The 26,987-nt window shown below is 27.6% G+C and overlaps 1 protein-coding gene across 3 annotated transcripts; it reads left to right on the top strand.

Annotated features, from left to right (window-relative positions):
- Nucleotides 1-2,314: 2,314 nt before the first annotated feature.
- LOC132920762 (uncharacterized) lies at nucleotides 2,315-21,038 on the top strand. Of its 3 annotated transcripts, XR_009660781.1 has the most exons (8): nucleotides 2,315-2,574; nucleotides 11,012-11,236; nucleotides 11,930-12,175; nucleotides 17,177-17,243; nucleotides 17,320-17,481; nucleotides 18,127-18,235; nucleotides 18,403-20,819; nucleotides 20,947-21,038. XR_009660781.1 is itself a non-coding variant. In XM_060983412.1 (7 exons), exons 1-7 carry the CDS (start codon nucleotides 2,448-2,450, stop codon nucleotides 18,529-18,531), a joined length of 1,065 nt encoding a protein of 354 aa, XP_060839395.1. In that variant the 5' UTR covers nucleotides 2,315-2,447; the 3' UTR covers nucleotides 18,532-21,038. The 3 variants fall into 3 exon arrangements, 2 of the variants coding, with proteins under 2 accessions (XP_060839395.1, XP_060839396.1); XM_060983412.1 differs by having other exon boundaries at nucleotides 18,403-21,038; XM_060983413.1 differs by lacking the exon at nucleotides 11,012-11,236 and having other exon boundaries at nucleotides 18,403-21,038.
- Nucleotides 21,039-26,987: the final 5,949 nt, after the last annotated feature.

The raw sequence follows: 26,987 nt of genomic DNA, 5'->3' as shown, positions 1-26,987 counted from the left end.
TGTTATATTACCCATTTTGTGTGATCGTCTGTATAATATTATATAATATTATTATAGTGTTATTTACTCTGTATAAGAAGGAAAAACAGTCGGTACGATGGACATAATGTGTATTGTGTATTGCCGTTGAGCAATTTTAAGGCGCTTTCAATCCGGCGGGGTTAACATGTCCAGCAGTGTTTGCGAACGAACATGCACATTCACACACACGCGCACATAATATTATATAACATATATTTTTGTTACAATGTGTGTACAAGCTTTTCTAAATGCTATAAAACACTTTAATTTACGAGTATACTGTACTTGTTAGCTGAGATAAGTATATTGTACGTTGTACGGTATGATGTACGGTATAGTACACGCTGAGAGTATTGAACGAAAATCCATTTTATAACACGTCTGAAGTATAATATATTATAATTCATATTGTATTATGCTGTACAGATGCTTCATTCACATGGCGCATAAATGTATAATTAATATTATTAGTATGTAGGCAAAAAACTTAATAGCTTGGAAAATAATCTGAAAACACGGTAAAGTTACTCGTTGTATTGTCGGTTTTTTGTGTCCTATTATGTATCTACATAATACCGTGTTCACTGACACACTGCGGTTAAACAATAGTAATTCAACGATAATTAATAATATTAATATATTATATACGTTAACGGTCAACAGCTATTTATTTTGAATGGTTAAACCAAATAACAGAGTAGGTGTTATGTGTAGGTACAATAACACTATAAACGTTTGTAGGAGGTATAGGTATACATTTATCTTGTAAAAATTTAAAACGATTATGGTGAATCCCTTACATAAATCATGTTTCATGTTATACCTACCTATACAATCTAATTACCAAACAAAAAGGTAAATTATAGGATTTAATTGAATTGTCCTAGTGGATCACACGTCAATCATCTTTAATATTTTAAAAGCACAGCAAACAGCAAATATTCATAATTTATGCCACTTCGTTAATTTGTTAATATAGTTTAAATTTTACATGCTATAAGCCTATACAGTTGGCTTACAATCGCACACTATACGATATGAATATCAAATATTCGTTTATAAACGATAATAATATTAAAGTTAATGATTAATCATTTTTCTCAAAACATTCCAAATTCACTGATGCTTCCTATAACCTAATATAATATATACATAGTATATTTTTATATGTATAGTTTTGTCTCAATGAGGATTATGCTTATATGACTTGTGAATAATATATCATTTGTATTACTCTTTTTTTGTCAAAACAATAATATTTAAGAAGAAGGCACTTGTTTTAATGTATTCAAATAATAATAAATCATTGTACAATTTCTATAATATCTGACAAAGCTGTGGTTATTGAATGCAGTTTTTTGTGATACTATAGTTATACGCATAGTATATTATTGTACTTACTTATTTTTACAATTATTAAATATTTTGTACAATAAAAATAATTGTAGTTATACTAACTATTGCACGTTCCCAGTCGCGGGCATTTAAATTGATTTCTATTTACCAACAACTCAGTTAAAAACATTTTGTTTTTCCATCAGCGAAAATAATTATTGACGTTTCGCCGAAACCAATACACACTAAAAAATCACCCGAAGCCACGCGGTACGTAAAAATCTAATTAGTTTATTTATATTACAGTCGCATAATACTGCGCACGACACGTTAGCTATAGGCTACTGTACCAAAAATTGTCCGATTCGCAGTTTTGGTATGTAATACACGTATAGGTATAATAACGGGTAGCCGAGCTGTACGTAAACCGTTCGGACGAATTCAAATTTACGCGCGTTTTCGACCGCGTCGCGCTCTCCTCCCCGGTGCGCCTTCTTCGTCAGGGTCGCGCGGGGCTGGAATTTAACGCGGTAAGACCCCGTTCGCGTGTTGTACGCATATATTATACAATGTACACACGCGTCGTATGTATGTATGTATTATTATAATCGATTTCGTCCAGCCTATGCGATGTATACTGACGGCTTTGCGGGGGAGTACGTGCGTATACATATACATACACATATATATATATATATATTAGGTACATAATATGTGATGACGGGGCGGTGACGGGTAGGGGTGCAGGTAGAAGTGTATATATATATGTGTGTGTGTGTGTGTGTGTGCGTGTGTGCGTGTATAGCAGTCCCGCGGACTTTTTATCGATTCGCGAGCGGCGACGGGGAAAACCCGCGTCGGCGGCGTTCGCGTTTGCGCGCGCGTTCGGCCGCCAACGCCTCTCCTCCGCAGCGGCGGCGTATTGTTTTTATTATTATTTGCGCGCTCGGCGGCGACGGCGCGACGCGCGACAACGACACCGCGGCAGCGACACACCGCACGCAGTAGCCAGCGTTCAGTAACAGCTGCGCGCCGACCGCCGACGGTCACACGACGACCGCCGTCACACATCCGCCGCCGCCGCCGCAACCATGTCGGTCGTGTACGCGTTTCGTACGATCGACGTCGTCCTGTTTTTCGCGTGCTCGTGTACGTTTTTCGGCGAGTTTCACAAGTCGTCCGCGGCCATACCGCCGCCGTATCAGACGTATCAGGACGGTAAGTCGATCATCAAGTTGGTCCCCCCCCACGAAAACATGACAATAATATATCTCACTTCGTCGCGATCGCGACAGATCGTCGATAATAATAATAATATAAGTATGCGTGCACTATAATGTATTTATTACAATCGTGTTATCGTTGCCGCCGCCCCATATTGCAGGGTACAAATCGTTTTACCTATATTATCACGTGATTTATATTACGTTGCAGGCAAACATATTTTGTTCGTACAGATACCTACCATATTCTAATATATCATTTATATCGTAATAGACTACTTGCACCGTTGCCCGTTGTACACGAATTTTAATAATATATATTACTATACTTTTATCAACGAACGTCGTCGTCGCGCCATTATTTCGACGTTCGCCACTTGTTGTGCTCCTTTCGTGCAGAAGTCACCACCGCCGCCGCTCCGGTCGAAATAATGATGTTTTATTGCCACCTGTTTCCCTGCGTGAATGCCGTTCCTCTAGGCCATCGCGCGATCGTTTAATAATATAATCTATAATAATAATATTATTGTATCAGTTATTAAGTCTTCTACGCCCGTCTTGTTCGGTTGGCGCGTAGACTTTCAATATGGTACGTCGGTATAGCATTAAGTCACTACACTCTTTGCTTAAATTCCGATAATAGCAGCCACACATATTGTACTTACGTGATCGTGAACTCGTGACATTGAAATCTGTAAAAACTATTTTTTTAAACGTAATATGTTTTTGACAAAAAAAAAATGTAAATATTCTTACACATTTTGATGTATGTCTGCTTATTATGGGGAGGGGGAGATGTGAGCACCGTGTTTCATTTTTAGGCTTAGGACTCACATCACAACACCTTTTATTTTGTCTATATATATTATATATTCAATCATAATTGGAATATTGTATATTTAAGTGTATCCGAAACAGATGGTACAAATATAAACATCGACCTCGTGACCAATGTAGAGATTCACGACAGTATGTACGATATACGGCGGTATAGGACTCTGCATTTAAACCCATTACTTTTAACGACACTATGATGTTATTTCGTTGGCGTTTGTATATCTACACATACTCCAGGGATTTAGAATACATAAATATTCGATTTACCGCGCAGACCGTTTATCCTTTTGCCGACAGTCGATATATACCTATAGTAACACGCGTATCATATACACCTAATTAATGTCGAAAGTCTATAATGTGCAAGTAGATACTTTACATGCAATATAATATATGAATATTTAAGTGTGTAGTAGGTATACGTCATAACGACTGCGCAGAATATACAAAGTACAAGGAAACAACAATAATATTGTTGTGCGTGCAGTATACATTTAAGACAAAACGTTATTCCAACATATTCGTGTACACGATACCCATAATAATAATATAATATATTAATAGGTATATATATATATTTATTATATTGCGCATCAGGCAACTAATAAACACTGTATAGTAGCTAATAGCAACACAGTACACAGGTGGATTGGTGGATTAAAAAATGTTCGTGTGTGGTTCACATAAACGTAAATTTTTCATAAATTATGAACAATGGTCCCGAATTCATTTTTAAATAGTCTCTCATAAAATATTAACTATCGCAGTACGTATCTTCTTTTTAAAATTCAAGTGTAATCCTATAGTTCAATTACATTTCTGAGTTTGTATAATATAATATTAGTTATTTAGTTAAAAATTTACTATAAAGCTGGTAATAATAGTACCTAATGGCTAATACATATTATATTTCTTGAGACTGCAGTAAATAAAAGTTAGTTATATTTGCTAATTTACCTGTACAATATAGTATAATAATACATGAGTACTATGAGTTTTATGGGGTATGAAAAAAAAATAATTATAAAGAATACTACCTATCACTGCAAATTGCAATACTAAATAAGAGTAAACAAATACACCTATATATACTATATAATATATACAATATATTAATGTACCTGCATTACTTATCTTGTCGACCAATGGCGGTACACAACTACAAACTAATAAAAACTCATTCAGTGAACGATAAATCCAATTGATTTTACAGTGGATGAATTTAATTAAAATGTAGTTTATATATGATTGTGATCCATGAAATTATGGTATTAGACATTAGAATTTAATTATTTAATAGATGTTTTACACAATGATATAACTTATAAGTAATTTTTGCACTTTGAAAAAAATTCATGTGTAATTATTTTAGTTAAACAAGCTTAAGGTTTATTATCATAATTTATTTATAGTAAAATATATGTATCACTACAAAAATAATGCTATGTTTGAAAATTTATACTACACGAAATTTCTTTAACAAAGTTTTTAAATATCTATCCTTGGGTTAGATTAAGTTCACTGGTGCTTTGTCAAAAGTTAAGTGTTGACATATTTTTTCTACAAAAACTTGTATATACCGTGTTCTGTGGTATTAATAATATTATTATCATTGATTTACCAATTATTATTATCATCAATTTAAATTCTATCTTCAAGAAAATCACTTCTTTACAATTATTTAATAATATGATTAATAAGTAATAACTATACTTTAAGAAGAAAATAAACGATCCACTCATCATCATGATTTTGAATTATATATTAATGATTTCAATATGTATAAGAGCATAGCATTTAATCGTTAGACATTATTATGTTCAATTCAAACTGGACTATAATATACATATATACATATATACATATATATATATATATATACTATTATATGACACTGAAGATAATATTAAAATCATGATTAAACAGTAAACACTAATAGTTTTATTTAGGTATATCAATAATTGTTTGTTATAATATTAAAATTGTGGGAATCTATCGATTTCACCACATACCAATTTGTATCTGTGATCATCCCTTTTGCTTATTAACTTTATTAAAAATACATTTACATTAATTTTGACTTATTTATATACCTAATGTTTTTGGACTAGCAGCCAAATGTTCAGAATTACCTTTATACACATTTTGATTATTTTAAATAAGAAAAAATCAATTAACTTAATATTTATAACATAAAACTTATTTATAGCAAATACGTTTATAGAAAAAAAATGTATTTAATCATAAAATGTACTCATGTATCTATACTCTACAGTTAATTAAAAAAACCATTATATTAATACTTAATACTTACGAATATTTAATTTTAAAAAAGAAACTACTATTTGTTTCAAATAGAAAGGTATTAAGTACACATTTTTAAATATAAACAGAATATAAATTCATGTTAAGATATTTTTTGTTTTCCGGATTTACAATTTTAAATGAAGTACTACATGTATAGGAACACTTTTTTCATAATAAATCAAAAACAAAAGGGATTTTTCTTGGAAAAATATTGTTTACTCCAATATTATCTATATTTGTTTTCTTAAAGAAAGGAGACTAAATAGTAATTTAAAACTCAAACTTTCTGAAGCATAATATAATGTATTGTGCTCTTGAATTCAATAATAAGTTTTTAATCTTTTATGTCCCGTACATAGCTAGTATAAACGTTTAATCCTAACTGCAGACAATACTTCCATGAATTGTTCAAATGTTTGTACATTTGGCACTTTTAAAATTACACATTCCTGTAACTCACTGATACTTATAGATTTCAAAACATTCATTTATAGCAAATAATAGTAGTTGATATTAATAGGTCAGTTTTAAATCCGACACCGGGCATCAAAACTTCAAACTGAAAAGGTTTATTATTTTGTATTATTCACAAACTTCAACAAGAATGTATTTGAACAAAACACAAACACATTTTGGATATTTCTTGTAAATGTCTATGTATTTTAAAGGTTTAAACTTAGCTTATAACTGTAGATCTAAAACGACCGATCTCAATAAAGAACATCTCTTAGACTTCTAACTTATAAGTGATAAACACAAATAATTTATTTTTATTTTGTGTAGCCAACTCGTAGGTTATCATTAATCGTATAACTATACACGTTTGAATTTCATAGTATTTATTTGATATAGGTAATTCAGAATAAGTTTATAATGTTAATAAATAACATTTCATCAGTGTCTGCTACACTATATCACTATAATAGTATAATGTATAGTCGTATTACTTATTAGTAATTGAGGAGAAAAAACAAAAACAATTTTGAATATTTATGAATAATGAATATTGTTTTTAATTAACTATATATTGTACTGATTTTAAACAAGTAAAATAAACATAACTAAGTCATTTATATGTCATACGGTTTTACGTAGTGATCTACCTTATACAAAAATAGAGTATAATAATAATTATTAATTATCACTCAACTAGTTTATTGGCGTGGTCGCCTTGAAAAATAATTTTTACCATATTAACTGTAGCATTATAAAGTTATTTAATCTAAAATTAATCATATTAAATTAAAAATAATACATATCTATACTTATTATATTCATTAATTTAATATAGAAAGTTTTTATAACTTTATTACTTAATGTCTTCAACTAGGTATGAATAATTACATGTTTCCTATAGTGTATAGGTACTTATAACTGAATCAGTTAAAATCTGTATGTTGACGAAGGTATAGGTCTAAAAAAATATATACAGGGTGGTGTACAATCTACAAGTTTATAACTAATTATAACTTTTATTAATCAATATTATTGTTATTTATTTTTAATAAAACTGTCAAGATTTATCAATATTATATAATAATCGATTATTTTTTAAATATTGATTAAAAATGACAGACGAATTTATTTTAGATTTATGGTTATAACATTTTGTAGTTCTTTCTGTTAAACACACAGGTAGATACATCTTATACTTATACACATATTGCATGTCTTATATTTATTACAAGCAAAGACATTGATGAATTTTAATAAGTATTTATCTAAAAGTTTTAAGTAAAATGTCTTTTTATAAGTTACTTGCTCGCTCTAGTTATTAAAGTCTTGTGTTTTATTTTAGAATTTTCATATTATATATTGGAATAAAATATTAATTATATTACTTTTTGAATTATTGTAAAAATTTAATATTTTAAATTATTAAACTTAATGGTTTTAAATTGAAAACTAAACTCGTTGAAAAACTATAACGTTTTAACTGTAGATATATATATTTATATATATATCAGAGATCTGACATAATCAAATTCTTCTGACCATCTTCGTACTATAAATTGATTATTGTTGTTTATTAAAAAAAAGCATACAATAAACAATATACATATAATTTAACTTAATGTCATATAAATACTGAGTTTGAATTCCAAGTGAATCTATTTTGTAATTTATCACAAAATGGCTTATAATAATTAGTAATTTTAAATTACAATAAAATAAATATTATATTTTAAATTAAATATTTGGTTATTATATTGTATAAGTATGTTAATATTAGGTTGACAAACTTACGAATAACATTTGATGAAACTGTAGTTAAATATTCTTGAACATTTTAAGCTATTAAAACGTACAAAATAATTAAATATAAAAATTAATAATTAAAAAAGAAATTAATTAAAATTAATAGTTACACGGATATTTGCTAAAATAGATTTGAATTTATTATGTTCAACATGCAGGCATGATTAGTAGTATAAAGTATACCTATAACTAAAATAGTACAATCATTTTCACAACTTAACGTATAGCAGTATAAGTATAGTCCGCGACTGTCATAGTGTCACCCACTGGTTTTTACTTATGGAAATGAGAAATACAATGGCAGGTGTTTTATAATGAAATGTGTATACAACAACAAAGACTACAAACACAATAAAACTACACATTTTAATACAAATTTGAATTAGGTGCTTATTTAAAAATCACAAATACTTATTTGATGACATCGATAATGTCTTCAATATTGAACAAATATGATGTGTATCCAAAATACCTTTAAATTACATCATATAATGCTTTGTTGTTAATCGCATTCTAACAATGTAACAGTTAGTCATTAAAAAAAGGGGAAAAGTGGGTAACCGTTCTGCTATACCTTGTCATTGAGAAAAAGTCACTATAATATGCATTTGTTAAATTTGAATTCAATGACAAACTATTGCAAACGAAAAACGATTCTAAACGGTGACGGTCTGTCAGTATACGTTACATATTAAGTATATTTTTATGGTATATTTGTGTTTCTATTAAAGTAACTAATTTTTCTATTAGTATCTTATACAATAGGTTGAATTAAATTTTGCCGAAAACACTGCATTTGAAAACGTTATTGTGTGTTAAAATATAGTAATATTACCTTAACAGTACAAATAGTATTTGTATACCACAATAAATTACCAAATAACAAATATCGTCATTATTTGAATTAACTTCAAATCTAAAAAAAAAAAACCGAAGTTATAAAATTTCTATAAACTGCTTAAAAAGAATCAAAATATTTAAAAAAAAAATATTCTGTCAACAGTGGATGACTCGTAATCGTAAAATAGACAAATTGCCTTGAAATTTACTTTAAACCGTGTACATGTGGATTAGGTAGACATTGTTTTTCTGTTAATTATTTAAATTGACAAATTTATTTATTTATATTCAAGCAGGTACATAATATACCTCTTTAACATACATTTTTTATCAATTGTTTTTGTTTTTATTTCATCAAATTAATATCTTGTAATACAAGACTCGTATAACATACACATATATATATATATATATATACTTGATACCATTGTCATTATTTTATGTACCCTTCTTATTATGTCTCATATTACATTTAACAGATTTTAATAACCTATGTGTTTTGGACAATATAAATTGTATACGATTTTTGAAGTCTTTTAAGCAAACATAATTTTTAGGTTTAGGTTTTTTTTTTTATAAACAACTATTTTAAAATTTTGTGTTTATCTATAGAAATAAAAAGTAATATTTATTTGATTTTAAATCATTAATTATTATAATTATTGTGTAGATGAAAGTTGAAAGTTATTTCTTCGAATCTAGGTTAACACTGCTCATATGTTTTTAGCTGTTATTATTTACAATTACCGAACATAATACATGTTCATGGTACATATTATTATTATAAAATCAAAGTATTTCTATTAAAAAAAATCTTTTCAGCACGTTAACATAAATCTATAATAAAAATGAAATAATAATAATAATAAAAAAATAAAACCAATTTACAAACTTAATCTTTAGTGAATTTTTAGTTAGACAAAATATAGATAATAATATAAATTTAAGTAATAATAAATAGTTAAAGTTATACATAATGTACATAATAATAATAATATTATTGTTTATATCATTGTATGTGTGTTTCATAATAAATAATATATAATATATATAATATAATATTGTTCACTCACCACTCAACATAAACACAAAATAATCATTTTGTAGTAATGAATTATAAACAACATTAGATATTTTTAATTGTAAATATAAATACAATTTTCGCATTGGCTACAAAAAATGATTTATTGATATAAAAAAAAATATACATCATTTATGAATCTTAAATATTGAATATTATTAAAATTAACAATTCATTACTATTCATTACACATTACAAGTTATTAGTTGTATTTATATAAGTTTATGTAGTTATAAAAAATGATGAAATCTAAGAATCCTAATCAAGAAAAATATAAATTATTTTTCTATTAATATATGATAATTTTTTTAAAGTTAAAACTTCTTTAATGGCATAAACATTATACAACTGTTGTAAATGTGATCTGTATTTATGTCTATTTTAAAATAATCTTGACGAGATAATTTGTTAAGTTTGGGTATACGGAGACAATATTATAAAATTGGCTAATTTTACTTGAATAACATTGATTATCTGAATATTTGAATACCTACAGTGATATGATATAAAAATACAATATCATTATCGACTATCGTATGTACATCTAGAACCATTTGGTATATGACTGAAAAATAATGTAGTCATCGGGTCTTTTTGACTGCAGCTGTGTACACAGACAGGATCAATAATGCAAGCCAAACATTGCAAAATTGAGAAAAAATATTGGCAAGCATTAATTATTTTACGTATATATACAAAATAATAAAATAAAAAACGAAGGTTATTGTCATATTATCATCACGTTTTTTTAATAATATTTTTTCGATAGTTATGGTCTTAGGTGATAGGGCCTCATGGTGACACGTATTTTTTTATCAATAAAGTTGTCTGTACATATATCTACATCCGGTTGAGTACGCGAAAAAATGATAACAATGATAATATATTATACAGAGTGATTTTTTTTTAACGTATCACAATCATTATTTCGAAAACTATTAACCCTTTTGAAAATATTTTTCATGTATAATTTTAAGCCATATGTATAATGTATTACTGTAGCATATATGTGTAAAGTGTGTATATAGGTGTATTAAATGCAGTAACGCCAAAACTCTAATTGAAATAAATGTTGGGTTAATGTTTTTATGTATGTATATATGTGTAGATGAAAAAGAGTTTATAATCGATCAGTTGGCAAAAATTATCAAGGATCAAAGCTATAGGATGCAGAATAATCTTCAGGACTCGTATCCAATTCCCCTCGATCAGATAGACGATAATAAACAGGCGTTTACATACGACCTAGCATCGCATCTACCTGAAATAAATACGGGCAATCAAGAAATCCCATTCGCCGTATTGCCCAACGATCGTCGTTACCATCAATCAGGTAGTTTAGTTGGTGATGGTCAACTTTTGAGTAGTACCTCTAAATTATTATTTTTTTCATGCATGGCGTCGTATCACTAGTATTTTTATTTATCCCTTTTATAGATCACTATTAAGCCACAGTTATGATTGAAATCCTTGACTTCCAGTGAATATGTATAGATATTATAATTTTCTATAATAATAAATTATATTGTTTTATGTTTCGTAATTAATGTACCTAGTACTTGTTAATGATATGACCACAGATTATAATGTATTCAACTGAATGGTACACTTTCATCTTCGGGGTAGATAAAACAATAACTCTAAAATGACATATTGGTCGACCTCGAATAATAGTGTAACCTATTTTCAGGTGAAATATATAGTTTATAAATATTTCAATAACGAATCGTTATTATGATCTGTGGTTTAGCACTGTTATTATGTTATATTATATTATTATTTACTTTAAATGCATGCACTTATTTGTCCGAGTTTTCAAAATTATTATTATAATTATTTGTGAATGTATATATTTTGTAAAATTATGCGCTTTTTAATAATGCTAAATATAATAAGGACAGTATTAAATCCTCTATATTCTATTTAATTAAATGCACAGTTATTTAGTTTTTATGTTTATTTTATTATTTAGTATATTTGAATTATTATTAATGACTTCTTGTAACACGTATTGTTTTTGGTTAAGGTTTTTCCAATAATTTGGAACCACCAGGTCATGGGGTCCGTAGATTTCATAAAAAGCTGAGTACCAAAAGCAGTGAAGTACAAGATAATTCTTCGTACGGATCAAGCGGATATGTTACATCAAAGGTCACCACCGAGAATACGAGCAGCAGTGAAGTATCTATGGATTTACCGCAGAACACTTTTATGCACGTTATGCCATTTTCGTCTCATTCGAGGTTCAGCCAAGACGATTACTATTTCTTTGGTACGTATAATTTTATTCATGGTTCCCTGTTTGAATATCACCAGTAATAACCGTTCAATGTTCAAACAGCTTAGGAAGATATATGCAAACGATAATACATTAATTTCAATTCATATAATAGGTACTTATAAATTATAAATGTTACAATCATATATTATAGTACGCGTATATCTTGAGAATAAAATAGGTAACACACGAAACTTAAGTATACACATTTTATAAGCTCATATACATCAATCATTCATTCAATATTCAAATATACACAATATGTAAATTGCTCAACGTTACACATTTCTCGTTATATTTTAATTGAACGTAATTGTTTTTATTATGAATACGGCAACAAAATAAATGGCCTAGTGGCCAAAGAATATATTTATAGGCAGAGTGGGATTTATTTAACAGCAATAATAAATGAATAAAGATTAAAAGTCAGACAGTCGGTTATTGCGGCCTAAAGGTGTTAGAGATAAACCTCCATCTATTCTATACCGAAACACTTTTGGATGTGGTAATATTTTTTTAAATTACTTTTTTTTTCTTTTTTATCAGTTAATATATTTCAATTTTTAGTTTTGAAACTCGCCTTTATAGAAAGTAATATAAGATAAAGAGACCCGGTATTGTAACATACACTTCCGCTAACCTCAGTGAAGAATATATTAATTTAAATTTGTAATATATCAAACATAAAAAGCAAATTATAAACAGAAAAATAATTTTAATCAAAAAAACTTTATATAATCAGTTAAAATCGATTCTAAGTAATTTTAGAACTGTCTAAAACCACATTTCCAAACCAAAAGTTACGAAATGCTGTCAAAAAAATTATTTTTTTTTTTTTTTTTACTTGAAATTCAAATATAACAAATATTTTAAAATATTAAAAATAGTACTAAGTTCAATCAAATTATTTTTTAATAACCTTGAAAGAAAGAAGTATTTTTATTCCTAAATAGTAATTAATAAACTTCTATATTGAAATAACAGCTTCACTAAAGGTACCTTACCTTATACCTAATATAAATCATTTTATATATTATATATTAAAACAGATAATTAATATTTTTTTAATCAAATAAATAATCAATCATAAATATTTGTACAATATTAAAATTCGTGTGGATTGTAAAATTATAATTGTACAGCCGTACAAATTATTATGACAGTTAAAAATTGCATAAATAATTAACTAAAAGCAACAAATGGCAACAATTTGAATTTTCATATAATATTAGTTGCTAGAATGCAATCAGATTTATAATATGTATAATGAAATCATTTAATAAATTTAACCGTTATTAATTATTCTCTTAAATGCATAATGCATGTATACAAAATATTAAAATGCCTTTAATCAAAATAACATCTATTAATAAAATACAATTTGTCACGTAGTAAAAAATAAATATGTATCTCGTCATTGAGTGTGGTCCTGTAATTTCCAATATGTTGTCAAAATATATGATAACTCTATGTTCAATATATATTATGTGGCTTTTATAACTTTTCTTTTTAAATTCCAATGAAAATAACTTATATTAATCTCAAAGGGGCTGACAAAATATTTTCCAACCTCTTGATACAAACATTTAAATCCTATACACATTTTGAAAACATATCAATCAAATTCAAAGAAATGATAAAAAACCTATGCACGTGTAAGAAAATCCTTAAGAGGGTGCCAATAAAATAAAGTTTTTTAAAAAGAGATTAAAAATATAATATTTTTGTTTGTGTTCATAAAAAAACGCAGTTATATTTTCATTGTATATAGATACCCAATACATATTTCACGTTATATATAAATATTATTTAATACAGAGTGGAAATATAAATATTTGATAAAGTAGGTAATATATGATAACCATTTTTAATAGTCAATAAGAAACTAAAATATAACTAATTGCTGAGCACCTGGGTTCACGATAATATAGTAAAACGCGATAGTTACAATCGTAACAGCTAATATAAATAATATAATAATGATAGTTTAAAGAGACTTTCACCACAAGAACAATATAATAATAAATTTCTGTATTAATTTTTTTTTTCATTAATGATAATTTGAAATTTTATAGAGTTTTCGCTCCGTCAGGCGTGCACGATAGTCTTGTATAAAATTATTTTTTTATATAATTTTTTTAAGGAATTATTAGTATTTCATAACATTTAAATTTTGTACATGTTGTTAGATTATTTGTTTTCCTCTGATCACATATAAAACGTACATATACGCCTTTGGCCAGGTAACGGATAACTCTGTTTCCGCAAAAATAAACCTACCCTTCGTGATTTTAATTGCTAGATTTATACATATTCCTATTTAAGAAATGTTTTCAATTTTCGGGGAGGTGCTAATTAATAAGTTTTAAAGTGCACTGTGCAATGATAGTATATGTAAATTTATCTATATAGTTACTTGAATAAATAAAAAGTTTGCTTTAATAATTTATTTGAAACGGGAATCTCATTTCCTTCACTCGTGATTTCATTAGACGTATATGAGAGTGATACAATTAAGGCAAAACGGAATATTCTATGTTCAGATGTTCTCTTAAATTAACGTATTTTAAATCGATTTAAGTTATATTTATGAATTATAATGTTATATATATGACATTAATTTATTAAAAAGATACACGTACAATCTAATTCTTAAAATCGCAATATTGTTTAAAACCCCAGTATATATTTTGGTAAACAAATCTTTGTTTGAATATAAAGTATAAACTATAAACCTATATTTTAGAATATGTGTTTGATACGATATCAATTAGACAAATTGATTTTAATATCAATGCTGTTTTCTCACTAAATATCACGGTTTAAATTAAAATGTAGGTATTGCCAAATTATAACTTAAAAAAATTCTGCTTGTATAATCTGTCAATATTTTAAACCAGTGCAACGCGACTACCATCACATACTGTATGCAGTATACTTAACTTTAATAGATAGCTGGTAGGTACAAAATTATGAAATTTCGTGTGCAATTGTGCAAATACAAAATATTTGATAATGTAAGTCGTAGGCATTTACAAATTATTATATAAAAGATCAAAAATGCACATGATCTTAAAATGTATTTAATATTTTTTCTTTGTTATAATTTTGTAAAAAGCAAAAATAATGCACTGTTTACAGTCACGATTACATACAATCCACTAAATTCGTAATATCGGTGGGAACCAGAGACTTGCACGTAAAACTGTTTTGAAATCTTATACAGTAGATCCTGAAAGGCGATAACTAGTTAAATGCGTATATTTAAGATTTGAGAGGATAGGGGCGAGTAAAGAAGAGATGAGGAGGTGAGTGGGCTTCAGTGGGCTTCTGGTGGCATGGCTCACCTTCCCGCCACTCCACCAATTAGAAATGTATGTACATCAGTGAACCATGTTAATAGTAATTTGGTTGTGAGCCACTTTACTTTGGATAATACTAGCCTCCTCTCATCATCCCAAAATGCAATCTAATGCTCATTTAAGAAGTAGAGATGTATAGCATTTCAGTGTTTAGCTAGATTAGTTCTCCCGACAGTTGCGGCGTTGTACACCTGTGTATCATAAATAATTAAATGATTTTGAACAGACATTTGTATATTACCATACACATTTTGTAAGCAAAAATAATTTTAATCGATTTTAAATTATTATTTTCCCGATTGAAAGTTTACACCAGGTGGGTATACTATATTTTATGTTAGGTATTATGTTAAAATGTTAAATGTTATTTATGTTCAAACGATTTTATAGTTTAGTCTAAAATTATGTTTGGCTTTATACAACTGTACTGAATATTGACATTTAATTGATATATGTATTTTTTAAAATATATAAAAAATGATTTAGAAATAAAAATATCAACTATATTTATAGTCGCGGTATAAATATAGGTAAACGTTTACGTAGACGTAAAAAAATACGCCAATCCATAGTATAAATTTACGGTTATTTAGTAAGTGTATTCACAAAATGATAAATATTAAATATTATTACAAGCGGGTCAACAATTAATTAATAAACTGTCATTTAAAAAAGGCCGAACAGTTAGATTAAACCTAATTAATCTTAACAAATCTGATATGCATGTGAGACCCGCTAAAAATGTTTTTAACGCTCTTTAATGGATTTTTAGTTTTTCAATACGTTTTCGATACTTATGCGTGTCATAAATGATATGTTTGTGTTGGAAAATGATGCGTTGCCGGTATGCCACATATTATTATGTACCATCTATATTTAATGTACCTTCGCATATATTTTATAGAGACCGTTCGACAGCGGTAAAGTTTGACAGATTACTCTATTGGGCGGATGATTATATCTGAATCCTTTCTACTACATTATAAATCCGTACTTAATACTAAATATTACGTTTAGATATAATTACGGTCTTCGGGTTATTAGGTAAACACAAACCAGTTACATATCCATTCAATAATCAATATTGAATAAAACACATTTTCAAAATAGAATACACAAAATATATTATATATATTTTTTTAAATGTATGTATTTATTTATAGATTTTATTTGTATGTATGGTTTAAAAATGTTCAAAGGCATATGCATTTATAACAGACTGTATAATGTTTTGAAATGACATTTTTATTAGGTATATGGATTCATATAATTTTAAGAATAAATGTATATACATTTATTACGTAGGTAAATCCTATTATATTTTTTCGTGAATTTTCTATTTATGTGTTTTCATTGTTTTTAATAATTCTCGCGCTCGTCAAAGATTAATGTTTAACACTGATAAGGATTTAGGAGTGTATGGAATTCGACATATTTCAAAAACAAATTCGGCCCAACACATTTAATTACATACAAAAATAAAAATATTAATTGTACTTAGATATGAATGGTGTTTGCTTTTATCGACTTATCGTTATGTATCATATTATCTTAAACTATAAATACACATAGGTACACACATTTTGTCGACAGGTGAATACATTATAATATTTGTTCGATTTTTGTTTTCCAGCCAAAGCTGCTGGAGTCGGTCTAGCCGTCCTGGTCGTCCTGCTCATATCGTCCATAGCATGTTATAGGTATGTGTTGCCTGAAACTAAATATTCCGACCTCATGCGATTGCAACCCATCACATTTGTTCATATGAAATTTCAGAATGCAAAAGAATAGCAAGGCGGCTGCAGATATAGAGTACCCCGCGTACGGTATCACTGGACCCAACAAAGATATGTCACCCACCGGCGACCGGCGCTTGGCACAGTCCGCCCAAATGTATCATTATCAACACCAGAAACAACAGATCATAGCTATGGAAACGTGAGTAAAAATACCATCGCCGCAGGTATACAATTCTTGGCATTGATGAGAAAAAACAAACAAATAAAACATATTTTGATTTTTTAATATAACACACATGCTTGAATATTATTAATATAATACCTATACATTTGAATTACAAATATTTTTTTTATTTAATACATAGTCAATACGTCGTAATATTATTATAGTTTACAAATACAGTAGAAATCGTTTAGTGCGTTGTCGGTTAACACGCCATATCGGTTAATCGCACAAAATCCCAAGTCCCAGTTGAGTTTACTGGGTATGTTTATTTGATCGTTTCGTATAAACTATCTAACCGATAGTTCGGTTAATGCGAATCAACTTCGGACCCTTTGATGTTATGCAATGTTTACTGTATATAATATATTTAAATAATAATGGATTTTATTATATCATGTAATATACACGCCCACTTTATTGAAAATTAAATCAATGAAAATCTTAAATTTAACGTATTTCGCTGTAGAATACAAGTGAAAGATATAATTAAATAAACACAAAAAATAGCAGGTATTTTTCTAATCAAAATAAAATGTCTGTAAAGTAAAAAAAAAACAAAAGTGTTATTAGTAGTGAAATAATAGTGTAATAAAAATAAAATAATCGTTTGCTTCGCAGGAACAATACGGTCAAAGAAAGTCGATGCGGTTCAGTCAGCGATCCGGATAGCGATGACGATAATGAGGAAGGCGATTACACAGTTTACGAATGCCCGGGATTAGCACCAGTACGTTGTTTTTTAATAATATAGTTGTCTAGAAAAAAAAAACGTAATTATTGGACGTATTTTAATATGATACTATTATCTGTTGTTTATTATTATTAAACTTATTATATTTTTGGGTGTTTCCTAAAAAATATTAAACGTGATGGATGTACGCGTTCGTGTTTCAGGCAGGAGAAATGGAAGTGAAAAATCCGCTGTTCCTGGACGACAACACGCCAGCATCTCCCAACGCTGTTTTAACTAGTAAAGACAATATTCCGGGAAATGGTGTCATACCAACAGTACCCGTCCCATAATAGATAACTAATCGCCTACCACCCTATAAAACATTCGTCTATAGATGCAAAATGTCAAAACAACACTATTTTTTTTTTTTTTTTTTTTTAATTTTAATACTTTATTATTACCTATTTATTTTGATTTTTGTTTTTCTACTAATATGGTATATTAGTATATTTATATATACATATAAATATATATATATATATATATATAATATATACATAAATCAAAACAATTTATTGTGTGGAATGGATATAAAAGGACATAATAATATTACATAATATGGAACTGGGACCATGTATAATATGCGTAATTCTGCGGAACGCGCATGATATCAAACGCGGCCACTGACTGAATTCGTGGAAAAGACCCCTGAAAATTTTTTTTGAAATTTCGATTATTTATTTTACATTACTTACCCCTTAACTCTACATCATTAATTCTCGAAATAGTCTTTAGTCGGACATTCTTATGAAATGGAAAGGGATTGGGCGAACGGAATACCATCATGCTAGTATGATGTCAAAGTTACTACTCCTTAAAACTGGCAATGTATTGGATGATACTTTTTAACATACACCACCGTCTATAATTAGTGCACATCCGTCTAGTAGACACGTAACTAAAATTTAAACAAGGAAATATTTCGTTAATTCGATATAATATTTTCGAACATCCAATTTTAAACTTTAAAACAATAATGTTTTGTATTTTTCAGAATATCCGGAATTTCTTATCGAACGTGACAATAGTGAGTTCTTTTTTGTTGTTTTTTTATTAAAACAAAAACAATTTTAAGTACATTACGCGATTTTCCCAAATAACCACGAGCTTAAAATGACCACTGAAAACCATTATTTATTTTGTTACAGTTTTATGAAAAACTTATACCATATTTTGACAAACAATTATCAGGAAAATATGTAATCAATTATACACGTATCCTATTCCTGATTTTATGTAATTTATACCACAAGTCCGTGTCTTTCACGACAGTACGCGCTAAATAAGCGATATTATCTAATACATTCAAAATTGGGTTATTAAAATATAACCAATAAAAGTAGTAAGATATATTTTACGGGACAGATTATAAGAAATTTAAATTTTAAAAATCGTTTTAACCTCGTACTAAATATATATATATTATATACACATATATATTATATACACCACAGGCACGTAAATATTCTGCATACGAATAATCATATTCGGAAATACTGTTTTAAATATATTATATAATATATACATATACATATTATACAAATCATATTTTATCCGTTGACAACATATTTTAAATGTCTAATTATTTTGTTATTATATTATTTTGTTCGTACAATAGAATACGTTAGTTTTAGTACCAATGTTAATTAATATTAGTCAATTCATTATTGTTTTTATTTTAAAGTCTTCCAAATGTACTAGACCACTTAAACTCTTCCGCTCGATATGTATATAGTGATATAAATATAGATCAATGCTATATTATATACATAAATATACATGTATATATATACTAGTTATAAACTATAACCTAGGTCCAATTGATAAAAAGTATTTTTGAGCAGATTTTTTACGTGAACAATTATTATTCGTTTAAACCAGAGTTTTATAATGCCGTAGGTACAACTATAATAATATATAAATATATATATACCTACTGATAGATAGTTAGAATGTAATTTGTGTATGCAATTGGGTAAACCCAATAAGTTGTGGTAGAAAAGGGCCCAGTAGAATGTATGGAATAAATACGTTATTTTATGATGAGAAAGTATTTATACACGTCTACTTAGATAATTGGTCCATTTTTTGCAAATTGACGACCCGTGACGTAAATAAAATAACATTTAAGAATAAACTCAAGTTTAGGTATCCGTTTTAATGTCTTAAACGTTTGTGCTATGTTTCAATGACGTTTTTACATTTCAAATCTACTAAGAGCAAATATAATTAAAATGTAACTTTAAAACGCGTATAGGTATACTGAAATCTTGTCTCAACTTTATCGCGGTCGTCAAATTGCCAAATAGAAATTATTAGAAAATCAAGAGATGAATAATATGCCTACACACAACTGCGGTATACTCACGATGTACAACAATTATTCAAGTTTGTAAATTAAAAAATTTCAAACGTATCGAGCGTGATAGTTTTAGATTATATAACATTATATTATATACCATACTATATATTGTATAAGTAATCGTACGACTTACTTTATTGCCCAGGTATTTAAATTTGAAGTGGTTGTCAATTCAATTGTTTTGGAAACCCTATCAATTAACATGCTAAATAATTTGTAAGTTAAGCTAAGTCAATTTATTTATGGTAATTCGTAATATATATATATATATATATATAATGTGTGTATATATATATATTATATATATTTCATCATGGTTATAATATTATTATTATCATTGCAGGTATACTATTAATATTATATTGTTAACAGAGTTTGAAATATTTTAACTAAAAGGAAAATCTATCAAATACACCATTATCATTACTGTAATAACTGTTCGTTTTGCGTATTTATTTTGATCGTACCTACTACCTATATATATCATATTATACAGTGCGCAGGCGTAGTACAATAATTTGTCTACAAAACTACAAAAGTAAGTTGTATACACACACCTGTGACCTGCGTAATGCGACAGTGCGTGTAAATAATAGTATATTATATTATACATATAATATACTCTTATTATACACACCAATATGAAATGTACGCGGGTGTTATATTCCTTACTTCCGATCCCGTTGTTCCTATATATATAATATGTACACGAATTAATAATAACCGAACACAACGACTCGATATATAATATTAAATAATATAGTGTGTGTGTGTGTGTGTGTGTGTGTCAATAAAAACGAACGTACAAACCGATAGTGTATTTTCACACTGGTTCAAAAAATTAAAACACCAGATGTTTAATGGATATCGTTCTCCGATCTAGTCCTTTGTCGGCGGCGGGCCGCTATGTGTAATAAAGAGCGGCTCGCGGATGTGTGTCTCCAATACAGACGAATAATACACGTATATTTGTGTAATATGGAATAAAAAAAATATTTAAAGATTCTAAATATGAAATAATGCACATTTATCGGTTGCGGCGTGGAAAAAAAAAACGAAAAATATACTATAATAAGTGCTTATACTGCTTAATGTTTTTATTATATATTTTATATTTAATGGAACTTTTTCGATGGACCTTGATTTTGTTTATTTTTTCAATCATCTGCATTGCACCGCGGACTGCAATAATAAATAGATTGACTGAATAATATAGCATGACGATGAGGAGATGATCTCGTACAATAGCGTACCTACTTTCAATATTAATTTAACTCCACGTGTAGAGTAAGTTTTGAGGTGATGATTACTAATTATTCGATCAACCATATTATAGTATTAACTATTTAACTATTGTCTCTGTGTCGACTAACTCACACACGAGTAACATGGACAATCTTGCGTTCAAAATAATCAGAATACAATACATTTAATTATGTTATTTTAAAACTAGAGTAAATTTATATATTCTAAAATTTAGAGATAAAATTATTATCCGGGTATATTGAAAAGTTTTAGTGATATTTCAATTTTGAAACAAATTAGCATTTTAAAATTATAATATTTTTGTAAATTTTCAAATTACCATTACTTGCTTCATATTTAAAAAAACCAATAAAAACCACACTACCTAATTGTGTGTACATTATTGATCAATTTACTCTAATTTTAAAAATAATAGAGTGAAATATATTACTGAACGCAAATTTTGCTATGTTACGCGTGTGTAAGAACAGAGTCAACACTCAAAACATGCCGGCGTAGCGCCTTCTTATAAGAGGATGTCAGCGCAATATTTGTTTTATCACTCAGACGACCTATCAAACATGAAAGAATTCTCAACAACTGTTCCGAATATAATGTACATGACCACCACTTTCAAAATCTTTTTCGTTTCAACTTTTCTCGTAAATATTATTACACAAAAGCTGTAGGTAGCATAATAGAGTTACAAAGTATACAGAGCGTTTCATCATCCGGTTCTTTTGCATAATGTATTTTTATAAAATATAATTTTTGAATTTTTATGAATGCTAAAAGACCATATTTTCAAGTACTTGTAATCTTATTACCATCAAGTCTTATTGTGATTGTTCAAAACTCGAACGAGTAGTTTCTGAACTATTAAAGAAAATATAGTCCTTTATAGTTATTATTTAACATAAAATATAACATAGGTCATCTAAAATTTTAGTAAATTGATATAATCATATCCAAAATTCTAGTAAACCTATCGTCTTGCATATTATCCACTGTGTCAAGTTTGATTTGGCGCATCGTCGTTCGAAAAATCATCTGTTTAATAAATAGCTTACATTAAAAAAAGTGGTTTAGAATAAATGTTGTAACTACAAATCGCCAGACACTATACTCTTAAATGGTGAAACAATCTACGTGTATACCAATTTAATAATATCATTATTAAGCACATACTTCCTTAAAAATTTCAAAAATCAGAATTTGCATTGAGCGTTATTAAAATTAAAAAAATAGGGATGTGCGTGATCGGCGAATCACTCCGTATACATTTTATATTAAATTTAATATTTGACTGCAGGAGATATCAGACGTATTATACAACCGCAATCATTCGGCTACTGACCACAAGTACACGTACCACGTTTCGGCAGGTATTATAATAGCATATATTATATACGTAAATACTCGTACGTAATTCGCGTAATCGCGGCAAGATGTTTCGCTATGACATCTACCCAAAGTGGGCGTGATGTGTGCTTATGAATCGGTCAAATAGAAAACGCGTTAGGCGATGACGTCGGCTAATATCGATCGAGTGGGTATAAAGGATGTTACGCGGACGTGAATCAATAATACAGTCCATGCACGATGAACATTACAGGTATGAACATTGTGTGCAATAGATATTATTAATGAAATAAATATAGGTAATAATAATAATGAATATATAACTAACATAACTAATTAATGATAACAACGAAATCGAAATTTTATGCATATTATAGGTAGTGTATATCTAATTTTAGTAATTAATAGTTATAGGTATACTATTATATAATACCTACTGTTTATGACAGTAATCGTGTTTATGAATGAAACGCAGAGTCTACATTTTTTAATTCACAGTTTGAAATTCAAAACTAAATTTCATTCATACAATATATAGGTACGATGATCGTTATAAAGCGTAAATAACTAACAATAACATATCCCTACATAACATTATACAGTGGAGGCTGGCTTATCTGGACATTCATCCGTTAACCCGGACTTAAATTTTTAATATTTTTCAAACCTATTGTAATTTCGATTGTATATACGCGCATGCACTGCATAATTATTTGTCGTTTTTGGCAATTCATGAAAATCGACGTGTAATTTATTTCTATGAACAATAATATTTATCGATTTAAATTTTTTTTAGTGTCGAAAACTTATTTACAGATGTTTTAGAACTGATTTCGTTCAATCCGGATTTTTGGTGATTCGAACATGGTCCGGGCCATCAAATCTAGATTAATGAGACTCTATATAATATACTTCATGACACACTGACTCATAAAAAAAGACTTGTATCAATGTCAAATAAAAAGACTATGAATGTAAAGTTCGCTTATTTTAAAGAATGAATTGTGGCAGCAATGATGGGGTAGTTATTATCGCAGATCTCCCATTGACGTCGGTTCGACGAGGAATAAAAGAATAAAATAAAACTATACATCAATAGAAATAAAAATCAATACTAAACGTTTAAACTTTAGAAGCTAGACGATTATTATACAATATAATGAAAAATAAAATAACTTTTAACACTTGATTACACTTAAATAAATTACATAAAGTACTTCATGCGGACTATATAGAGTGTGGAGTAGGTGTAAAATACACGAAGTAATGAAAACTATAAAATATAAATACCTATAAAGTAATACAACATATTTTACACATTATGATACAGTTTTCATTTGTTTATTATATTATGTTACAAATAATTATGACATGTGATTCATAACATTAACATGTTAAATATTAAATTCTACATTCTGAGTAAAGCAATACATTTATAGGTTTTACAATGATATTTTTTTGGCGCCCGTCATCGCCTTTTGGATTAGCGAAAATGATTAAATATACAATAACTTTGAACTTTAAAAGGTTTTTAAAACAAATTCGATGTATTTGATACTTCGAGAAGTGAAGGTCAACAATTCCAAAACTTTTTAAATTAATCCAGAGAAAAAATTAGGAATAAACTGGAATTCTTATGCGAAATCGATTTTGTCTTGTTTTGTTAATTTTTTTTTGATTTAAAAATAAATAAATGTAGAACAGTAAATATTTATATCGGCATAATTTGTTTTACGTAGGTATGTGAATGTGATATTAATATATAACTTAAAAATATTTTTCCACTTTTTGTGCTACCTAATTATAGGTTCTGATTTATAGACAATTGAATTTTTCAATTTTTTTTTTTATTAATATCAATTAAAAATTTACCGTGGTAAAAATGCTTGAAAATTTAGTTACAATGTTTTTTAATAAGTATTTAAATTTTGAATTTTAACATCTCGAAAATTACAAGTTAATTTAGTTAGAAATACATAAAAAATATTCTGTTTATTCCTAATATTTTAAAATTAAAAACAAGGTTATTTTTAAGTTTTTCAATCCATATGTAAAAAAAATTCCATCGGAAATCCTAGTTAACCTTTTAAAAGCATTTGAAGTTCTAATTTTTATAATATTGGATATTTACCTGTATAATATAACTATTTTTGTTTTTTGTTGTAATTCAAAAACAAACAACCATAGATGCTTGACATTTTCACAAATTTTAATATTATAATTTTCATTATATGATAGAATTTTCAACATTTTTAAACTCATTTTGACCCATTTATAAGCATACCAAATTTTCAATTTTTTTTATATGAATGTTAATTTAAAATTACTTACTCAGTAAATTTTTTGAAAATTTAATACAAGATCCAAAATAAGTTGTTTTTATATCTGTATAAAAATAATAAAAATACGTAGGTTAATTTAATTTTTTGTATGCATTTTATATTCAAATGATATAATAATGATGTACTTAAATTATTTTATTATTATTTAAAAATATTTTTTGCTAAAACTTAAAACTTAAACGTATATTGTATAATTATGAAATTTTTTATACCCATTGACATTATTGATTTTTTTTAAGATATTTATACTATAAACCTAGTTTTATAATTTTTCAAAATATTTAGAGCAATATTCGTTTTTTAATATAATTTTGTAGTAACGTAACGCTGAACAGTTAAAAATATGGTAATTAATGATTTAAAAACTGACAAATTTTGTAGATTTAATTATTAATTACCTTAGCAAAATCCCAAAATAGCTATCTGATTTATGTCAAATATCCCTAAAATATGTATCGTAATAAATAAGATATATATTATTGTCATAAAATAAAAATCTACTAATAACCACTATGATTTGTCTTACCGTAATCTTGTTTTATCTTTTTTATTTTGGCACGAGTAAACTCAAAAACAGTTCGATAGTCTTGGCACAAGTGAAAACCAAGCAATAACTGTACTTACAGTATGTGATCATGCAGTCCATGCACGTTATATGTTTCAAAAAATGTCAGCAATCGTGGCAATAAATATTATTTGTATATTGTACTTACCCTGCATCAGTTATAGTTTGTTTTAAATTTATTTTTCGACAATACTATTACACTGCAGCCGTCGCAGGTTTGGTAATACAGTATTTATATATCCAACTGACGAGTAAATAATAGTTAAATATAGATTATAATTTTTTTTTATGCTTATGAAAATGATAATCCTTTATACCTAATATTTAATAAATTGTAAAAATCAATTCATAATTGTTACTAAACAACTTGGATACGTTTTTTTCTTAGAATTGTTATAGTTTTCATTCGTTCGTTGTGTACACTGTACTGCAAGTTATAGGGTGGCCGTCAGAGCTTTACTCTCATTAATAAATAAACAATTTTTACTTATTATTATTAAAAATATTTTTATATATTATTTTTTATTTATCTAATATATTTATATAACAACTATCGTCTAACTTCGATTTATCTGCGATTTTTTAATTTGAATTTTCAAATCAATTTATCGATGTATAAAAACTGTGTGTTATACCCGCAGAGCTAAATACGAGTATATATCATCTGCATTTTATTTATACTATTTTCAAAATATTATTAAATACGGAAATACCATTTGAATCCTGTTTACTCTTTTATTGAATATTTTATAGGTGAAGGTATCCCAAAATTGGTACATTGCATAGGTATGTTTATTTTATTTATTATTTATAGTCTGCTGTGAAACGGATGGACAAATATGTGCAGTATGCTGATGTACCTATATATAT

Source organism: Rhopalosiphum padi, chromosome 2, assembly GCF_020882245.1.
Source record: "Rhopalosiphum padi isolate XX-2018 chromosome 2, ASM2088224v1, whole genome shotgun sequence".
Classification (NCBI taxonomy): domain Eukaryota; kingdom Metazoa; phylum Arthropoda; class Insecta; order Hemiptera; family Aphididae; genus Rhopalosiphum; species Rhopalosiphum padi.
Note: the sequence above shows the minus strand (reverse complement) of the source record. Positions and strands in the feature narration are given on the sequence as shown.

What these genes read in the sequence shown, in the direction of transcription:
- LOC132920762 (XM_060983412.1), top strand. Translation starts at nt 2,448, where the DNA reads ATGTCGGTCGTGTACGCGTTTCGTACGATCGACGTCGTCCTGTTTTTC. An exon ending in GTATCAGACGTATCAGGACG is followed by an intron (nt 2,575 to 11,011) that starts GTAAGTCGATCA and finishes ATATATGTGTAG; the next exon opens with ATGAAAAAGAGTTTATAATC. An exon ending in TCGTCCATAGCATGTTATAG is followed by an intron (nt 17,244 to 17,319) that starts GTATGTGTTGCC and finishes ATGAAATTTCAG; the next exon opens with AATGCAAAAGAATAGCAAGG.